The 15,760-nt window shown below is 52.8% G+C and overlaps 5 protein-coding genes across 5 annotated transcripts; 3 read left to right on the plus strand and 2 right to left on the minus strand.

Annotated features, from left to right (window-relative positions):
• Nucleotides 1-957: 957 nt before the first annotated feature.
• Nucleotides 958-2,184, plus strand: J4E88_000502 (uncharacterized protein; the record flags this gene model as incomplete). Its single annotated transcript, XM_049394178.1, has 1 exon — nucleotides 958-2,184. One exon carries the CDS (start codon nucleotides 958-960, stop codon nucleotides 2,182-2,184), a length of 1,227 nt encoding a protein of 408 aa, XP_049260007.1.
• Nucleotides 2,185-2,851: 667 nt separating this feature from the next.
• On the plus strand, nucleotides 2,852-3,663 carry J4E88_000503 (uncharacterized protein; the record flags this gene model as incomplete). The annotated part of the gene is made up of 2 exons (XM_049394179.1): nucleotides 2,852-3,098; nucleotides 3,152-3,663. 2 exons carry the CDS (start codon nucleotides 2,852-2,854, stop codon nucleotides 3,661-3,663), a joined length of 759 nt encoding a protein of 252 aa, XP_049260008.1.
• A 2,868-nt stretch (nucleotides 3,664-6,531) lies between these two features.
• Nucleotides 6,532-9,216, minus strand: YTA12 (Mitochondrial inner membrane m-AAA protease component; the record flags this gene model as incomplete). Its single annotated transcript, XM_049394180.1, has 2 exons — nucleotides 6,532-7,334; nucleotides 7,383-9,216. The coding sequence occupies 2 exons, from the start codon at nucleotides 9,214-9,216 to the stop codon at nucleotides 6,532-6,534; spliced, it is 2,637 nt and encodes an 878-aa protein (XP_049260009.1).
• Nucleotides 9,217-10,705: 1,489 nt separating this feature from the next.
• Nucleotides 10,706-11,224, minus strand: J4E88_000505 (uncharacterized protein; the record flags this gene model as incomplete). Its single annotated transcript, XM_049394181.1, has 3 exons — nucleotides 10,706-10,760; nucleotides 10,843-11,058; nucleotides 11,181-11,224. The coding sequence occupies 3 exons, from the start codon at nucleotides 11,222-11,224 to the stop codon at nucleotides 10,706-10,708; spliced, it is 315 nt and encodes a 104-aa protein (XP_049260010.1).
• A 2,616-nt stretch (nucleotides 11,225-13,840) lies between these two features.
• Nucleotides 13,841-14,800, plus strand: J4E88_000506 (uncharacterized protein; the record flags this gene model as incomplete). Its single annotated transcript, XM_049394182.1, has 1 exon — nucleotides 13,841-14,800. One exon carries the CDS (start codon nucleotides 13,841-13,843, stop codon nucleotides 14,798-14,800), a length of 960 nt encoding a protein of 319 aa, XP_049260011.1.
• Nucleotides 14,801-15,760: the final 960 nt, after the last annotated feature.

Below are 15,760 nucleotides of genomic sequence, written 5' to 3' on the forward strand. Positions count from 1 at the left end.
GCGATCACACGGTTGAGTGGCATGGTGTGATGTCCGCTCCCGTATAGAGACTTTCCAGTGTGTCTCATTTCTTTCTATTACGATAGCATACAGTCCTTACAGACACCTAATAGCTCATCACCTCCGAGGTCCTCAAATTGACACATAATATTGGCTCCTCAAACGCAGCCTGCCTCACATTTTTGCCTGTGTTATTTTTGCGTGTGATGGGAACTGCTTGTTCGTGGCATTCGTTGATTTGATGTACTCGTTGCTGATGTGAGGAAAGCCAATGATGCCTCTTGCTAGTCGAGGGGTCATCTTCCGGCGCCCTGCCAAGAGGTTTGGCGTCTGCCTAGCCCGCTCCTTCGACATACGGGGAACACTTCGCGAACTCAGCCACCAAGCTTCGACGCCCTCTGCCCTTTTCGCTGCTGATCCTTCAATATGAATATCGTGCATTCCGTCTATCTAGGATCGGACCAACGCCCAAACTCATCCTCCACCACGCCACGTATCGCGACACATCCTTTCTACAAGACTCCTGCTTTCCCGCATGTTGAAGAGTCGATACAGCGCTTTCTTTTCCTTTTGTATACATAGCACAACATGGTCAGTCGGGGTGGTCGATCAAAAGGTTGTGCTAATTGTCGTCGCCGGCGTGTGAAATGCGGTATGTCCATTCACCCGGTCAACCTTTGCAGAGACCTGCTGCATGTGCTGACGTGACAAGACGAAAACCGCCCTGAATGTGGACAATGCATCAAGCGTGGACTCAAATGTCAAGGGCCCAAAGACCTTACATGGATCAATGAGAGTGTCACGTTTGAAAGCAAGCCGGCAAACACAACCCAGAACGCAATTGTCAGGATAGCTACTCCAAACCAGCTATCTCTCGCAGCCTTCGAAGATGCTATCTGCTTAGCATATACGCGAAAGAACTTGCTACGCGGGGGACCTGTTGAGATAGCCTGCAACATGATTGAGAGCCATGCCGCATCCATGAGAGGCGACGATCCTGGTCTTGATTTATTGCGAAAAGGCATAGTGAGCCTGTCTACCACCTTCTTCGGTAGCCAGCATCGACAGGGCGATATCACAACCAAAGGCTATCAAAAGTATGGTCAGGTGCTGCGGCAGCTCAATTCACATCTTGCTCGTACAGATCTTCAGACGACGAACGAAACATTACTTACGTCACTTTCATGTATGCTTCTCGAGATCTTTTTACCTACTGGACCAACGAACTTTCTGAAACACCTGCGAGGTCTCGACGCCATTGCGATGCTAAGAGGCCCACCCAAGGAGTCTGAAGGTATCAACGCTATCATCTTTCGGGGCCTGCGCATCCTTTCCATCGTTGGGGCACTTGCGGAATCCAGGCCCTCTATATACGCGACCGAGGAATGGAAGCGAATTCCGTCTGCACATTCCAACGAGTCGGGACTCTTCCAACACCACGTTTTCTCCATCTTGGCTGACTGCACCCGCCTCATCAGCCAGCGGAATGCTCTACTGCGCTCAAAAGCATGTCCAGAGAGCTTTGAATCCTTGCTTACCGAAGTGGAGGAGGTGCTTAACAACTTGGAAGCGCTACGCCCGTTCTGGGAGGTCTTGAACCGGAATCAACTAGCTGGAACGACTGAGCGATCTGACATGGCGAAGACACTGGGAGTGGCCAACCACGTTTCTGCAACAGCATTGATGCTTTACAACACCGCATACATATGCGTCATTCAGATCAAAGATTCATTATCTCCATCGCCTGTCAACACCGCACTGCGAAACGCCGCCGCTATGAAGATCGCCAGATGCCTGGAGTTGAAAGAGTACGAGCAGCGGGAAGGTGCACCGCAATCCAATACCATAGCCTTTGTAGCTATCAAGGTAGCCTGGCAAGCTTTGGGTGGGTTCAACTCACCGGAAGGACAGCGCTTAGCACATACTGTCAAGTCTGCCACCAATTCCGTCTTCGCACGAGGATCTACGCTTTCTGATGCGTCGCACTTTGCCCATTATGTTGAAGAGTCGCTATTCACCAGATTCCTTGGTAGGATACCTCTTATAGCACCGGATGGCACGGCGTGTGTTGGCAACGAATTCGGCTTGTGGCCTGATGGGCCTCCAGGGGTCATCGAGTTCAGCATGCAACAGCTAAGCACGCCCTCCGAGTTCTTTTCAGAGACCACACTCGCGCCGCTCTAGTGTGGCGCAGCTACTGTGTGACCGGTACGGGATTAGCAGCGGTCGACAGGAATCCCTCCTTAAGATGCGATGTCGCAGTACATTACACGGACACGCCACTCCTAATCTACATCAGAAGACTTCTTCCACCGCCTTCTGGACCTCTACATTAATTTCGCGGCATGTCACGCGGCTCCACATGGCGTGTTTCCAAGCTTCCCCGGATTTAGACATTAGCCGGCGGGAATCTGAGAAATGAAACGCGGCGAATTTACATCTGAACGAGCTCCGGGCGAACGGCGCATCTTCATTGATGTGATGTCAATCCAAGAGGATCTTGAGCGATGCTCAACACAGGCGGCTGTGGCTCCCTGGGTGTTCTCATAGACACAGAGTTCATGCCTCACTTAGCTTGGCCAAAACGGCGACACACTGACAGGTGTCACCAAACATCCGAGCTTCTACTATAGCAACTACCGGACAGGGTTTCTCGCCGCCTCCGATGACCCGGTTCCAGCAGTTTAAGCATGTCGTCTACCATAAACGAGCCAAGAGCCCCTAAGCTTCACGGGAATGACCTCAGGACAGCGGGCGGGGCCTTGGCGTTTATACATAAGATGGAGGGCATTGGCTTCCAGTTTGAGCAGTTCGAAACATCAGTCGTTCAAACAGTCGTTCTTTCATCAACATGGGTGTCAAGTCTTTCATTGTCGCAGCCTTTGCTGCGGTTGCCATCGCTGGACCGATCCCCGAACCCCTCGACATGATGAAGCGGGCTGGGCCTGCTGCCGGACAAGTCATCACCAAGTGCGCCAACCCTGGTCAAATCGCTCTTGCCTACGATGACGGCCCATCGCAATACACTCAGAAGCTCGTCGACACCCTGACTGCTGGTGGAGCTAAGGGTACTTTCTTCGTCACTGGATCGCTCTACGGTATGTATATGCTTCATTTACTACGGACTGAAACCACCATCTAACATGAACAGGCTGCATCTACAACCAAAAGACCGCCCTCCAAAACGCGCACAAAGCCGGCCACCAAATCGCGTCCCACACCTGGTCCCACCCCTCGAACTTCGGTTCCCTCTCCACCAACGACCTCACGTCGCAAATGACGCGCCTCGAGCAAGCCCTCGTCAACATCATCGGCGTAAAGCCCACCTACATGCGCCCGCCTTATCTCGCCACCGGCGGCAACGTGCTCCCCACGATGAAGACCCTGGGCTACCGCGTCATCACCGACGACGTCGACTCCGGCGACTGGAACGGCAAGACGCCCCAGCAGAGCCAGCAGGTGTTCCAACAGGCTGGAACCAGTGGTAACGGCCACATTCCTCTCATGCACGAGACTTATGCCAGCACGGTTAACACGCTCACTCCGTGGTTGATTAACTGGGCGAAGAACAATGGGTTGAAGATGGTTACTGTTGCTGAGTGCCTTGGTGATGCGCAGGGTGCTTACAAGAGTGGTACTCCTAACGGTCAGGGTACCTGCTAGATTCGTTGAACCGGGAATGAGCTGCTGTGCTGCATGACTTATCGCATTGCTCGATGCGGAAGGAATGGCCGGTGCATGGCGATGTTGGTGATTTTTGATTAGTGTACATATTTACTTCTTGAAAGACCCTTTTGCGAGAACAGGATCTCTGCTCAACCATATGTGTGTGATGCTTGAGCTCCGCGTCATCTTGATCGTGCGTGATGTATCACGTGCCCTGACGGTGCTTGCCCTGCCTACCTAGGTAGATAGGTAGATACGTCATCGATCTTCGTGCATCCTCTTATCATCACCAACGGATGCAACTTCACCGACGAACCGTCATTATGCCTGCACCGGTTCTAAACATTGTATATGCTCTCGTCTTTCTGATTGCTCTTCATATGCTGCAAACCACGCCTGCATATGGCTCTAAACGCGCCATGCAGCCGGATATCTCTCACTGTGCGCTTTGTGCTATGCTGCGGACATCACTCTGCCAGGACTTCATACCAATTCAGCTTCCTCGCGCTTTCCCGACCTCATCTCTCTCACCCTAGATTCTCTCACCTATCTTGCCACGCGGTTTTGCCGGAGTGGGCACCTGGAGGACTTGACGCCTTGTATATAAAGCTTGCCCTTCTCAACACTATCTCTGGAATTTTTCACTCAGTCGAACCATCCTCGCCGAGATTTTCAACCATTACTAGTCAGGCCGACCACGATGGATCTGTTGGATCTTCCGCCAGAGATCTTCCAGAAGATCATCGCCAATTACGTTAAGAGCGTTGGAGTCAGTGAGGCCTGGAAGCGCCGCGATGTCTGCAGTAAGTGCCTATAAATGAACTCCTTACATGAACTCATGCCTTTCAGAAACATTTGCCGCCTACATCTCCGAGGAATGCCTTGGTAGACAGCCCATGACGAAGTATACAGACTACCCAGCCAGGAGAATAGTCTATCGGAATCTTGGATTATTCCTTGAATACCGATGCAAATGCTCGCATAGAGCACCGACCTCTTTCCCTACTCTCATTCGATTTGTAGTCGACCAATTCATGACAGCTACCGGCCAATCATCGGAGATAGTCCGCACAGCTTATACCGAACAAGTTTGCAATGCTATCAAAGGTTGCAGTGACAATGCCTTCAGGCGCGCTACAAATCCTCGCCTCAAGAAGATCGATCCAGTCGAAGCGCATTGTTTGGTGATAGCGGTTTCGATGAGAGATAAAGACCTTATCACTCACTACCTCTCCCGCGACTTTCCTCTATGGGAAAACACTGCCACATTGCGATCGCCTATCGCTGTTGCTGTGAAAGCTCAAGCTGTTGATATCCTATCTCAACTCTTGGAGCACGCAAAGACCGGTCTCACGAAGACAGCCAAAACCAAGTCGAACAAGGATATCAGCCGCGTCACTGAGAGTGCTATCATTGCCAGACGCTGGAATACTGCTAGCACGCTGATAGACTGGTGGTTTGAGCATTGCCGGAAGCCACCACCTCACCAGATCGTATCATGGGCCAAAGCAGCAGTCACCTCTCGTGCAATGAACTTCCTGCACCGGTTACTCGACCAAAACCTCACTTTGGCAACGAAGACTCTACTCGCCGAACGTCTCTATACTTCATACTACCCCTGGGGCGACGCCCGTATGGACCTTCTGGTGGGCGCTTTGATCGATCGCAACATACTGAATATCGGAGGATTTTCCCACCCCAAAAGGCCAGGGCTGTTCTGTGGTTCTCTGTTGCAGCTGGCAGCTCGAAAAGGTGACATCAGAATCGCAAAGAGATGCTTGGAGTCGGGTGTGAGCTCGAATGGATCGCGAAACGACTATGGCAGACTTGAATACCCAATCGTCAGTGCCGTGGCTCGGAGCGACAAACGGATGGTCAGGTTGTTACTTGCCCATGACGCGGATCCTGGACCAGCTCAGAACCATATCATGGAGTCAGGTCTTAAAGACATAGGGATCTACAAAAGGGTTGCAGAACTAGTACAAAAAGCGGTGGATCGAAAAGGTTCGGAGGTTGTCACCGACACCTAGCCGCTTGCAAATGCAGGTTCAACATTGATTCACCACTCCGTCGGTCTCTGGATCTTGATTCGAGTTGAAGGCAATGTCCAATATCAAGGTTTCGGGCAAGAGCTGTTCTTCAGCCCCGGCTTTTTCCTTCTCTGCTTTCAGATGTCTCTGAGGTCTCAAAAGCCCTTTTCCTCTTCTGCTGTTCTTATGTTTCATTCTCAGCGTGCGAATCCACGAACCCATCAAACTCAACAAAAGTACTTGCTTTCTTGTTTTCTTTGTCTACGCGCAGTGGGCTTCAGCTCTCACTCTCAATAGCTTTCATCAATGCAACATACAATCCACCTCTAACGAACACTGAGTTACCAGTGTCGCTGCTGTGACCCATAGTCCAGTCATAGCAATCCATTCGAGGGGAATATTGAACACCGTGAAGCCCAGATCAACGCGACATCTTTTCAGTCGCGTGTTGCTGGCCTGATGTAGGCTGCACACTGCCTGCCTACCCAGTGTTTTCCTTGCATGAGGCGGTTCTCTACCCGAAGTCCAGGACGCAAATTGTCGACGAAAGGTACGCACTCGTCTCACAACAACTTTATAGAGAATGAAGTTTTTGAACTTTACAATAAATATTTCCGTCGCCGGCCCACTCTTGCAGACCAGGCGAGCAATACTGTTACAAAGCCAATGCGCACTTGTCTATGCTACAAAAGCCACGACACCATACGCATGCTTACGTCTAGAGTGGAATGAAACCCTTTGAATCATCGCCAAGCACTCCTCCATGTCATAAACCTATGCCACAATGCACCTAAGAAGAAGGAAAAGATCGATAAAACTACATCTTCAGCCACTCTCACCTCCTGGCATCCAGGTCCTTGAAAGTCGCTGGGCTGGGAGGAACCAATGGGCCCTTGACACCGTCGTTGCCTTGCGGCTCAATGTATCCAGGCGCCTTGCCGTACTCACCAGAGAAGTACTTGTGGAAATCTTGGCTGTCCTCGAAGGGACGGGGTCCGAGGAGTCTGATCATGTCTTCGCGGCCGAGCATCTCCTTCTTGAGGAGCTCCTCTGCTACGAGGCCGACTTCGTGCTTCTTCTCGGTGAGGAGGTCCTTGCATTGCTTGTAGGCTTCGTCGACGATGCGCTTGACCTCCATGTCGATGTTCTTGGCGGTGTCTTCGGAGAAGGGCTTGGTGAGTTGTTGGCCCTCGCCGTCTTCGAAGTAGATGTATCCGATCTTCTTGCTCATGCCCCATTTGCTGACCATGGCGGTGGCCATGGCGGTCACCTTGCGGAAGTCGTCGGATGCGCCGGAGGTGACGGTGTCGAAGTGGAGCTCTTCGGATACACGTCCTCCTAGTGTCATGGCCATGCGGTCCATTAGCTGGTTGACGTTCATGAGGTATGTGTCGCCGTTGGGGAGGTACTGGGCGTATCCAAGAGCGCCTTGGCCACGGGGAATGATGGAGACCTTCAGGAGAGGGTCGGCCCACTTGAAGTACCAACCGCAGATAGCGTGGCCGGCCTCGTGGTAGGCGACGGTCTTCTTCTCCTCGGGCTTCAGGACGAGGGACTTCTTCTCGAGACCTCCGATGACACGCTCGATGGCTTGCTCGAAGTGTACCATGGCAACAGTCTCGGCGTTAGCACGGGCGGCTGCGGGTTGTTAGTGCATGTGCAGTCAAGAGGGTCATAGATACGTACCGATCAGAGCAGCTTCGTTGACACAGTTGGCAATGTCGGCTCCGGAGAAGCCCGGTGTCAAAGCTGCCAGCCTGCCCTTCAAGAACTCCATGTCCTCGTTGGTGACAATCTTCGCCAAATGGACGCCGAAAATCTGTCCTCGTCCGTCCATGGTAGGCTTGTCAATGCTGATATGCCTGTCGAAACGACCAGGTCTCATAAGCGCTTTGTCCAGGACGTCAGGTCGGTTAGTACCGGCCAATACAACGACTTGCTCCGTAGTGTTGAATCCGTCCATCTCTGTCAGGATCTGGTTGAGAGTAGCCTCGCGCTCGTCGTTGCCACCGCCAAAGTTTTGCTTCGATCGGGCACGACCGATAGCGTCAATTTCATCAATGAAGATAATGCAAGGTGTGCTCTTGCGCGCATTGGCGAACAAGTCTCGAACACGCGATGCACCAACACCGACGAACATCTCCACGAACTCAGAACCACTGACACTGAAGAAAGGCACGCCTGACTCTCCTGCGGTAGCCTTGGCAAGAAGCGTCTTACCAGTACCGGGGGATCCAGATAGAATAGCACCACGAGGGATCTTGGCGCCGAGCTTCTGGAATCGACTTGGGTCTTTGAGGAAAGAGACGAACTCCATGATCTCTAGCTTGGCCTCGTCCATACCGGCGACATCTGAGAACTTGACCTTGACATCCGTCTCGTGGTTGAACTTCTTAGCGCGACTCTTACCCATGCCGAACACACCACCGCCTCCGCCAGCGCCGCCTCCCGCACGTCTTGTGAAGTAGAAGAGCGCACCAAGGACGAGGATGGTGGGACCGAAGGACAAGAAGGTGCCGAACCAGGAGATCTCGCTCGAGTATGCCACGGGTATGCGTTCGGAGCTTGGGATGCCTAGCTCATACTGCGCGTCGTCCATCTTGCGCTCAAAGGCCTCGACGGAACCGATTGTGAAGTAGTAGTAGAAGTTCTGGTTGACGGAAGGCGAGTCGGGGTACATGGACGATACGGCCTCGCGGTGCAGGTAGACCTTTGCTCTGTTGCCGTTCAGGATGACGATCTTCTCGACCAGACCCTTGTCCAGGAAGGTCGTTCGGAACTCCTGCCATGTTATTTCCTTGGAGTTCTCGCTCGGGAAGATGGTCTTGTATGTGAGGTATGCGAGGAAGGCGCTGATGAGGATCGTGTTGGTGTCCATACCGCCGCCGAACATGGGCCCCACTGGTCCACCAGCTCCGCCGGCGCCTCCCTTGGAGCCCTTGCCTGGGCCTGGGTCATGTGCGCCTGACTTCTGCTGTGGTTCCTCCGAGCCGTCCTTGAACTTCTGCTGATGTTGATCCGCCGCCTTACGTGCCATGTTGGTTGTTAACCGCGAGATCTTAGCCGCGGTGGCCAGGTCCAGCTTCTCGCCTCTCTCCAGCTTGTCCATCTCCTGTCGCAGCTCTGGTGGTATTCCAGTGCGCTTAATCTCCTCCATTGCCTCCTTGATGTTCTGCTTCTGTGACTTGGGGACGCCCATCGACACGAACGAGACTAGTTGATCCAGCATCTTCTCCTCCTCTGGCGTAAGTTTGGACATTTGAGGCTCTCCCTCCTTCTTTCCAGACAATCTGAACTCAGGCTTGTGAGGCGTGCCGTCCTTCTTCGCTGGCTCGTCATCCTTCTTCTCCTTGGGCTCCTCCGGGGGCCCGGTCGCAAATCTCCGCACCCGTTGCTGGGTATATATACATTGTGGTATTGGTGCTCGTGTGCGTAATGTGCGTGGTGCCCTCGTGGCAGCGTTGAGGCATGGTCGGGACAGGCGCGCTAGGTTGCCTGGGCGGCGGAGGAGTGTCGACATGGCGGCGGGACAGAGGTGCCGGGACTGCGGGGTGGGGTATAATATAACAATGGAAGGGGGTGTGTGACAAGTAAAGAAGAGTGACTGTATTACCGCGCCTGTTCACTGCCTCGGGCTGGCAGTAGAAGAATGTCTTGTGGCGGGTGCGCTTCGATGGCGAAAGCTAGGATATGACAGAATCATCGAAGTTCTACCCATGCCACCGACACGCCGACTGCCTTACTAAGCGGAGATGCCTGCCCGCATTACGCGTGAACATGTGCCAGAGTCTAGAACCACGCCTTGACTCGATTGTTTCTTTTGCTTTTGAGCCTCTTATATTCCGCCTCAATGCTCTGCAAGAATGTGCGGTACGTGTAGACACCAATTGCCTCCTTTTAGAGTAGGTTCCCTGCTTCGGTCCGACCGCCACGCGCATTCATCTCCACGTCCAAGAGACGCGCAAGTAGGAATTCAACTGATGATAGACTGATAATGCAACTTCATGTCCTCGTGTGAAGTTCGTACCCGAGCATGTCGATCATGCAGATGCGCGACCTCGGGATGCTTGATGCACCGACGGACTAATTCCATCGTCCATCCTGGTTTTGGGCGACGACCATGGGCCCAGGGCAGTCAGCCCGCAGCTATAGCGCACAGCAGCACCAACTTTATTCACACGCAGTCAGCGCCATGTTTATTCATCCGGGCCGGTATAATAGATACTTAAGGTCTTCGGACTGCCAAAGACTTCCACTTCCCAATCAATCCTACCATAGCAATGCGTCACTCTATCATAGCCTTCGCTGCGCTCACGTTCTCCCCTCTCATATCCGCCCAAGCACCCAATGCTTCAGACGCTACCTACCTGACTGCACCTGCTTTAGTCACCACACCTGAGAACACCACCACCATTCAATGCTGGCGCCTGAAATACCCTTTCACAGTATCTACAACAGCAGGGACCGCGGGAAGCCGTGCCATAGCATTAGGCAATGTGACGAGTCTAGGCTATGTCATCCAGCCACCGCGATTTGACGGCGGATTGCATAATGCGCCTACAACACAGTGAGTAGATTGGCTGCACGCTGAGCTGCGCTGACGCTTTCAAGAATCGTCCACTTCCTATCTGGACTCGCGCGTATCACTTTACCCCAGGACCCATCTCAGGAGCTGTGGTTGCCTGGGGGTAAGGGCGGTCTGGTGGTCGCTGCGGATGTAACGGGCGAGGGACACATAACAACGTATCCGAGTGACCAAGACACGGTCGCCATAACTGCACCTTTTGACGATGGTGTGGTTCCACAGTATGAAGTGATCAACGAAGGGCCGTGTATGGGGCGACAGACGTTCATCTAGTAGACTAGGAATGCGATGTGAATGGAAAGAAGGTGCATGTTGGTTGCACAGTCTATTCGTTGGCCCGATGCAAAAAGAATTGTAGTGTTCCGCTTCCTTCCTCCAACTCCTGGTGCTATACACCTTCATTCATCTCTTATTATACAGCCACTTACTCCTCGTCGGCGAACAGGGCACGGCCAGTCTTGGAGTTGAGGAACTCGTTCCTGATGTCATTGTCAGCGTGCCATTCAACGCATCTTTGCCCATATGTGATCCTGCTGTTCCTGGTAACATCCATTGACTCACCTCTCGATAGCCCACTGCATGGTGCCGTATGCGATTGCCAGAGGGGGGATGAAGTAGAGGACTTGGTTCCTTGAGCGGCGCATGACGTTCCAGAAGCCCTTGCCGATGAAGGTAGCCATGGGGCGCTGTCGGTTGGGGCTCAAGGCGTAGGTGACGACGCCTTTGCCGGGGCGGCCACCACCCTCGTAGGGGTTACCCCATGAGCCGATGTGCCAACTATGCCACTGTCAGCATGATCTCCTTCCTACTCCGATGGGTGTGCGATGCGAGGCGGGTCGAAGAACGGATTCTTTCGGGGAAGGTGGCCGGGGCTGCGTGCGGGTGGAGCGCGGACGTACGTGGTCTTGGTCTTTGCGAGGGTTTCAGACGGTCCCATAGCCATTTTGACGGTGTGAGAGTTGCGTGTGGAGGTGCAATGCGTGGGCGGCGGCGTTGGCGTTGCTGTCAGAAAGCTGCGAGCGGTGCTGGAATGCCAAGCCTTTTCTGCTAGCACCAAATGCGGCAAGGCGCGGCAAGAGCGAATAACATCAACCTGATTGGCCCCTCAACCCCGACACAATCCTCTCGAACATTCACCTTCCTATCACCGGGCTGGACGAGCTTACACATGACGGCAACTACCTCGTGATGTATGGACACTTATCTAAGCCCCTAATCACGCCGGCTGCGAATGTTCCTACGCGTCAATCGGCCTGGACTGTCGAGGCAATATCGTAAACTCAAACCGGAGAGACATCACAAAAGACAACGGAAACCCTGGCTTGAAGTGCGCATCTGGACCTTGAGACTAAGCTGTAGCTGTATCCGACCACAGTTCCGAAAGATCGGCTATCATTGCGTCAGCGACGGCATACCCGCGTTGCAGCACGCTACGAAACAAATCCAAGACCTCGTGCATGTCATGAGCATCCCGGACACGCGCTCCTGCGACTCTCAAAGGAAAAAACAGTAGCACACCCGCAACCCCGTTAGCCAGCAACTCGCGACTCAGGCACAGGATTTGACGCATGTGCCACTCGATCTGGGAGCGAGCTAGGATCGGCGCACATGGTGCCATTGGCTTGGTCCAATATACATGGTAGTCGTAAGTGCCCGAAAGATAGATGCTAACGGCGTGGTAGTATATATGGGCAACGAGAAGTTCTGGGTCTGATGCACTTGATGCATACTGCCAGTAGTTGCTGACCTCCCACCATTCATGCAGGGATTGCTGAAGTAGCAAGCCTTCAGCAGCAAGGTACTGTGCACGCTCAGCTTGCACTCGCTCCGGCAGATGTTCTGCCTCAAATTCACAGAATTGGATAGCACGTATACCCAACTCAGAAAAGCTGGGCAACATGTCGAAGAGCGCCTCCTTCGGGTGCCAAAGTGCTGCACCTTCGCCACTCCAGAGCTCTGTTAGTGCGGTAGTCCACACAGGCTGACTGAGAAAAGTTGGTTCTGAGTAGATCAAGGCCCTCGATATCTCGAATATACGGGCTGAAAGGAAGAAGTTACGCTTCTGCGTATTTTTTTGGTCTGGAAGAGCAAGGCATGAAGGTGGTTGGAGCCGCAAGATTGCGCAAGTCCCGTGCAGGAAGTGTGAGAGCCAGTTGGTCCCGCTTGCATCGCACATTAGCTAAGCCATGTTAGCCGTTGCCGCCTCCTGTATAGAGTTGGCGCTTACCTCGAAAAGGCCGAGCAGAAAGGTCGTCCACAGTGTTGATGGATCGTCCGCAAACTTGTTGTGGGTAATGCGGGCTTGTACACTTCTCACGGATCCTACGTAAAGCTGCATCGCGCCCTGGCGTCCTTCAGGATCTTTGGTTCCCAAGACTTCCCATTGGACCCGTTGGCATCGGTGCAAGGCTGCTACTGCACAGAGAGCATCCCTCAAAGCGGCCGAAGAATGCATCATGCTTTGCAACTCCTTTTGCAGTAGTAGACCACCACTGGAAAGAACATTCATCGGTAGGAAGGAGCTGAAAAAGTAAGCCATGTTTTGCTCAGTTCTCCCTGGGCTAATTGGCGATCGTGGCTGAAGCTGCTTCTCCGCTCCTGGGTTAACGAAGACAAAACTCGAAACTGCCGACCTCGTGGGCACCACACACGCTTGTCTTCTCCCTTTGCAGTAATCGCAAGGAACGCCGCCATTACACTATAACCAATTAGTGCTGGCAGACTTGGTAGGGCTGAATCACTTGCTTTAATTTTGCGCTTAACACAGGCTTCGCACCTTTTCCGTCTAGCCTTACGACCATCATACGGCCCAATGCTGGGTGACATGCGTGGCGCTCGTGCGAGGGTAAGTTGTGTAGAGACAAAGGCAGATTGCTAATGCAAGGCAATCGATAAGGCGTCGTCTATCACAGCATCGGAGATTTGCAGGATGTCGTAAAAGGATGCTTTGGGAAGTGGTATCGCGTCGCTGAAGGACGAAGCATACGAGCAACGGGCCCACTAGAGGCGGTGCCAGCTAACTTGACCGTTTTAGGAAACGAAATAACGCATCTAAACTTCCTTGGGACTAGAGACCAATGGCACCGACGAGCCGCCGAGCAAGATCTCCTCCACTACCCATGTCAGTCGAAAATGCGGCTCTGCTGCACTAGCAAAGAAACCGGAGTATAGTCGTATCCACTGTCATGTCCGCTTTTGGTCACGATAGAGCGCTCGGAAAAGGGTCGAGCATCTCATTCACGTAGATGCTTACCTCCGTCAAGACTATAGATACCACTTATGCTCTCAAACATATCCATCACAAGCACCTTCCTCTGCTTTCGCCTCCAACTTCCAAAGATCTTACATATCATCTTCGCCATTATCAATAATCGACAACATGGGACTTCGCACTTCAGTTCTGCTAGTGCTTTTGGCATCTTCGCCTGGCCTTACGTTTGCCAAAACTACACTCCCAATCGTCGCCTCTCATCATCAAGATGTGATGATCGCTTCCGCCTCACTAACCGACCATACTCGCTCGGACCCATATGCCAACGATGGCCGCCCTCGATCTATCATGGTATCCGGCTTCTACCCCACCACCCAATGCCGTCGCAAGAAGATCGAACCCTATATGCCTCCCGCGACCGCATCCTTCATGGACACCAAGTTCGGCGCATACGGTCTTCCAAATGGCAGCTTCCAATCATTAGGCCTCGATACCTGCATGACTCCAGCCAAAAGAGGGGGCTGCTCAAAAGACTTGCCAGTCGTCCTCTTCTCAGGTGCACTCGCTACATCTCGACACCTGTACAACGCCCTGCTCCAGAACATCGCGGCTACTGGTTATGTGGTGCTTTCCATTGATCACCCCTACGATGCGGACATGGTGGAGTTCCCGGACGGTACCATAGTGACGGGCGTTGATATCGAGAGCGATGCCGAGATCGAACTTGCACTCAACACACGAGTCGCAGACATCGAGTTCGTGTCCAAGCAAATGAAGAACGCCTCAGCCATCAAAGACCTGCTTCCAGGATACCCGGGCGCCACGAGCGTGCCCAAGATGGCTGTCGTCGGACACTCTCTAGGAGGTGCAGCGGCAGCCAGTGCGATGATGTCAACAACCTCTCTCAAGGGCGGAGTCAACCTCGACGGCTCCATGTTCGGTCCCGTATTGACAACCGGCTTCAACGGCCCCTTCATGCTTATGGGCCACGAGAACAAAACACAAGAAACCGATCCGTCCTGGAAGACCATCTGGCCAAACCTGACTGGCTGGAAGAAAGAGTTTGAAGTCAAGCACTCAGCACACTACAGCTTCTCGGATCTTCCTCTCGTCATCTCTGCGTTGGGTCTGGATGGGAAGTTGCCAGCGCAGGTCGGAGAGCTTCTTGGTTCTATTGAGGGTCGTAGGATGACGGGTCTTACGACTACGTATGTTGCGGCTTTCTTGGACATGGTGTTGAAGGGTGGGAAGGAAGGTGCTTTTGCTAAGGCTGGGGGTCGGTTTACTGAGGTTGAGGAGGTGGCTTAGGCGATGAAGAGGAGGAGATTTGAGTCGCACCTTGGTGTGGGAGGTACAAGCGAAGATGTATAGTATTCTTTAGTTATGCCGATAGTTCTTGATCATAAAATTGTGGTGGCCTACCGTATCCTGGTATTACGTTAGTCCCGACACCAAGTCCTTAAACTCCATGATTGAACATCTTAGGTGTGTCGTAACTCCTTATGGCGTCTAGCGTTTGCCTAAATTGGTGTTAGCGCCGTTGCCGTGCACGAATCCCCAGCCGGTCTTCGGCAGAACTTCTTTCACACCACTCGTCTCTAACAGCAACAGCGCCCACCAGCTCACCTCCATAATGAGGCTGCCAAAGCCAACCACAAAGCAGCTCAATTCTGGTGCGCGCGTGCCTACTCCAACGACGCATCCGTCCTCCGTTCCCGCTCGCAGCGGATTTGGGAAGAAAAATGCCCAACGGCACCAAAGGTTGCGTACTTTCGACGATAGACCGCCGCCGTCAAGTCTGGATAGCCAGAAACAAGAACACTTTGACAATGCATCATTCCAGCTGTATTTCGAAGAACGACTGGAAGAGCTAGGAGAAGACCTCAAAGCTTTGACACGCAACTCTCCATACTCACTGCTTGCAAGCTTTTACCGCGACACTAATCCCCTTTGGAACTATAATTGGAAAGATTTGCCCGAAAAGCCTTGGATTTCGGGAACGACATCCGGGGAGACAACTCGTTCTTTATGCCGAGGCCAGTATCACAAGATGGTAAAGGATAAATATCTGCATAGTCGTAGAGACATCGAACAGAAATGCCCTAAGCTACACAGATACCTGGTAGAGTATCATGGCAGTACACGGCAAGCTATCCTTAGCACATTACCACTACGGATAGCTACGGGTGACGCATTGACGACTGCACACCTCCTCGCAGACCGGAAATTTGTGAAACGAGCTCTAGACTTGCGCACGACGGCCAAGAA

Source organism: Alternaria novae-zelandiae (genome assembly GCF_023758075.1).
Source record: "Alternaria novae-zelandiae strain BMP 2774 chromosome Unknown scaffold_1, whole genome shotgun sequence".
NCBI classification, from domain to species: Eukaryota; Fungi; Ascomycota; class Dothideomycetes; order Pleosporales; family Pleosporaceae; genus Alternaria; species Alternaria novae-zelandiae.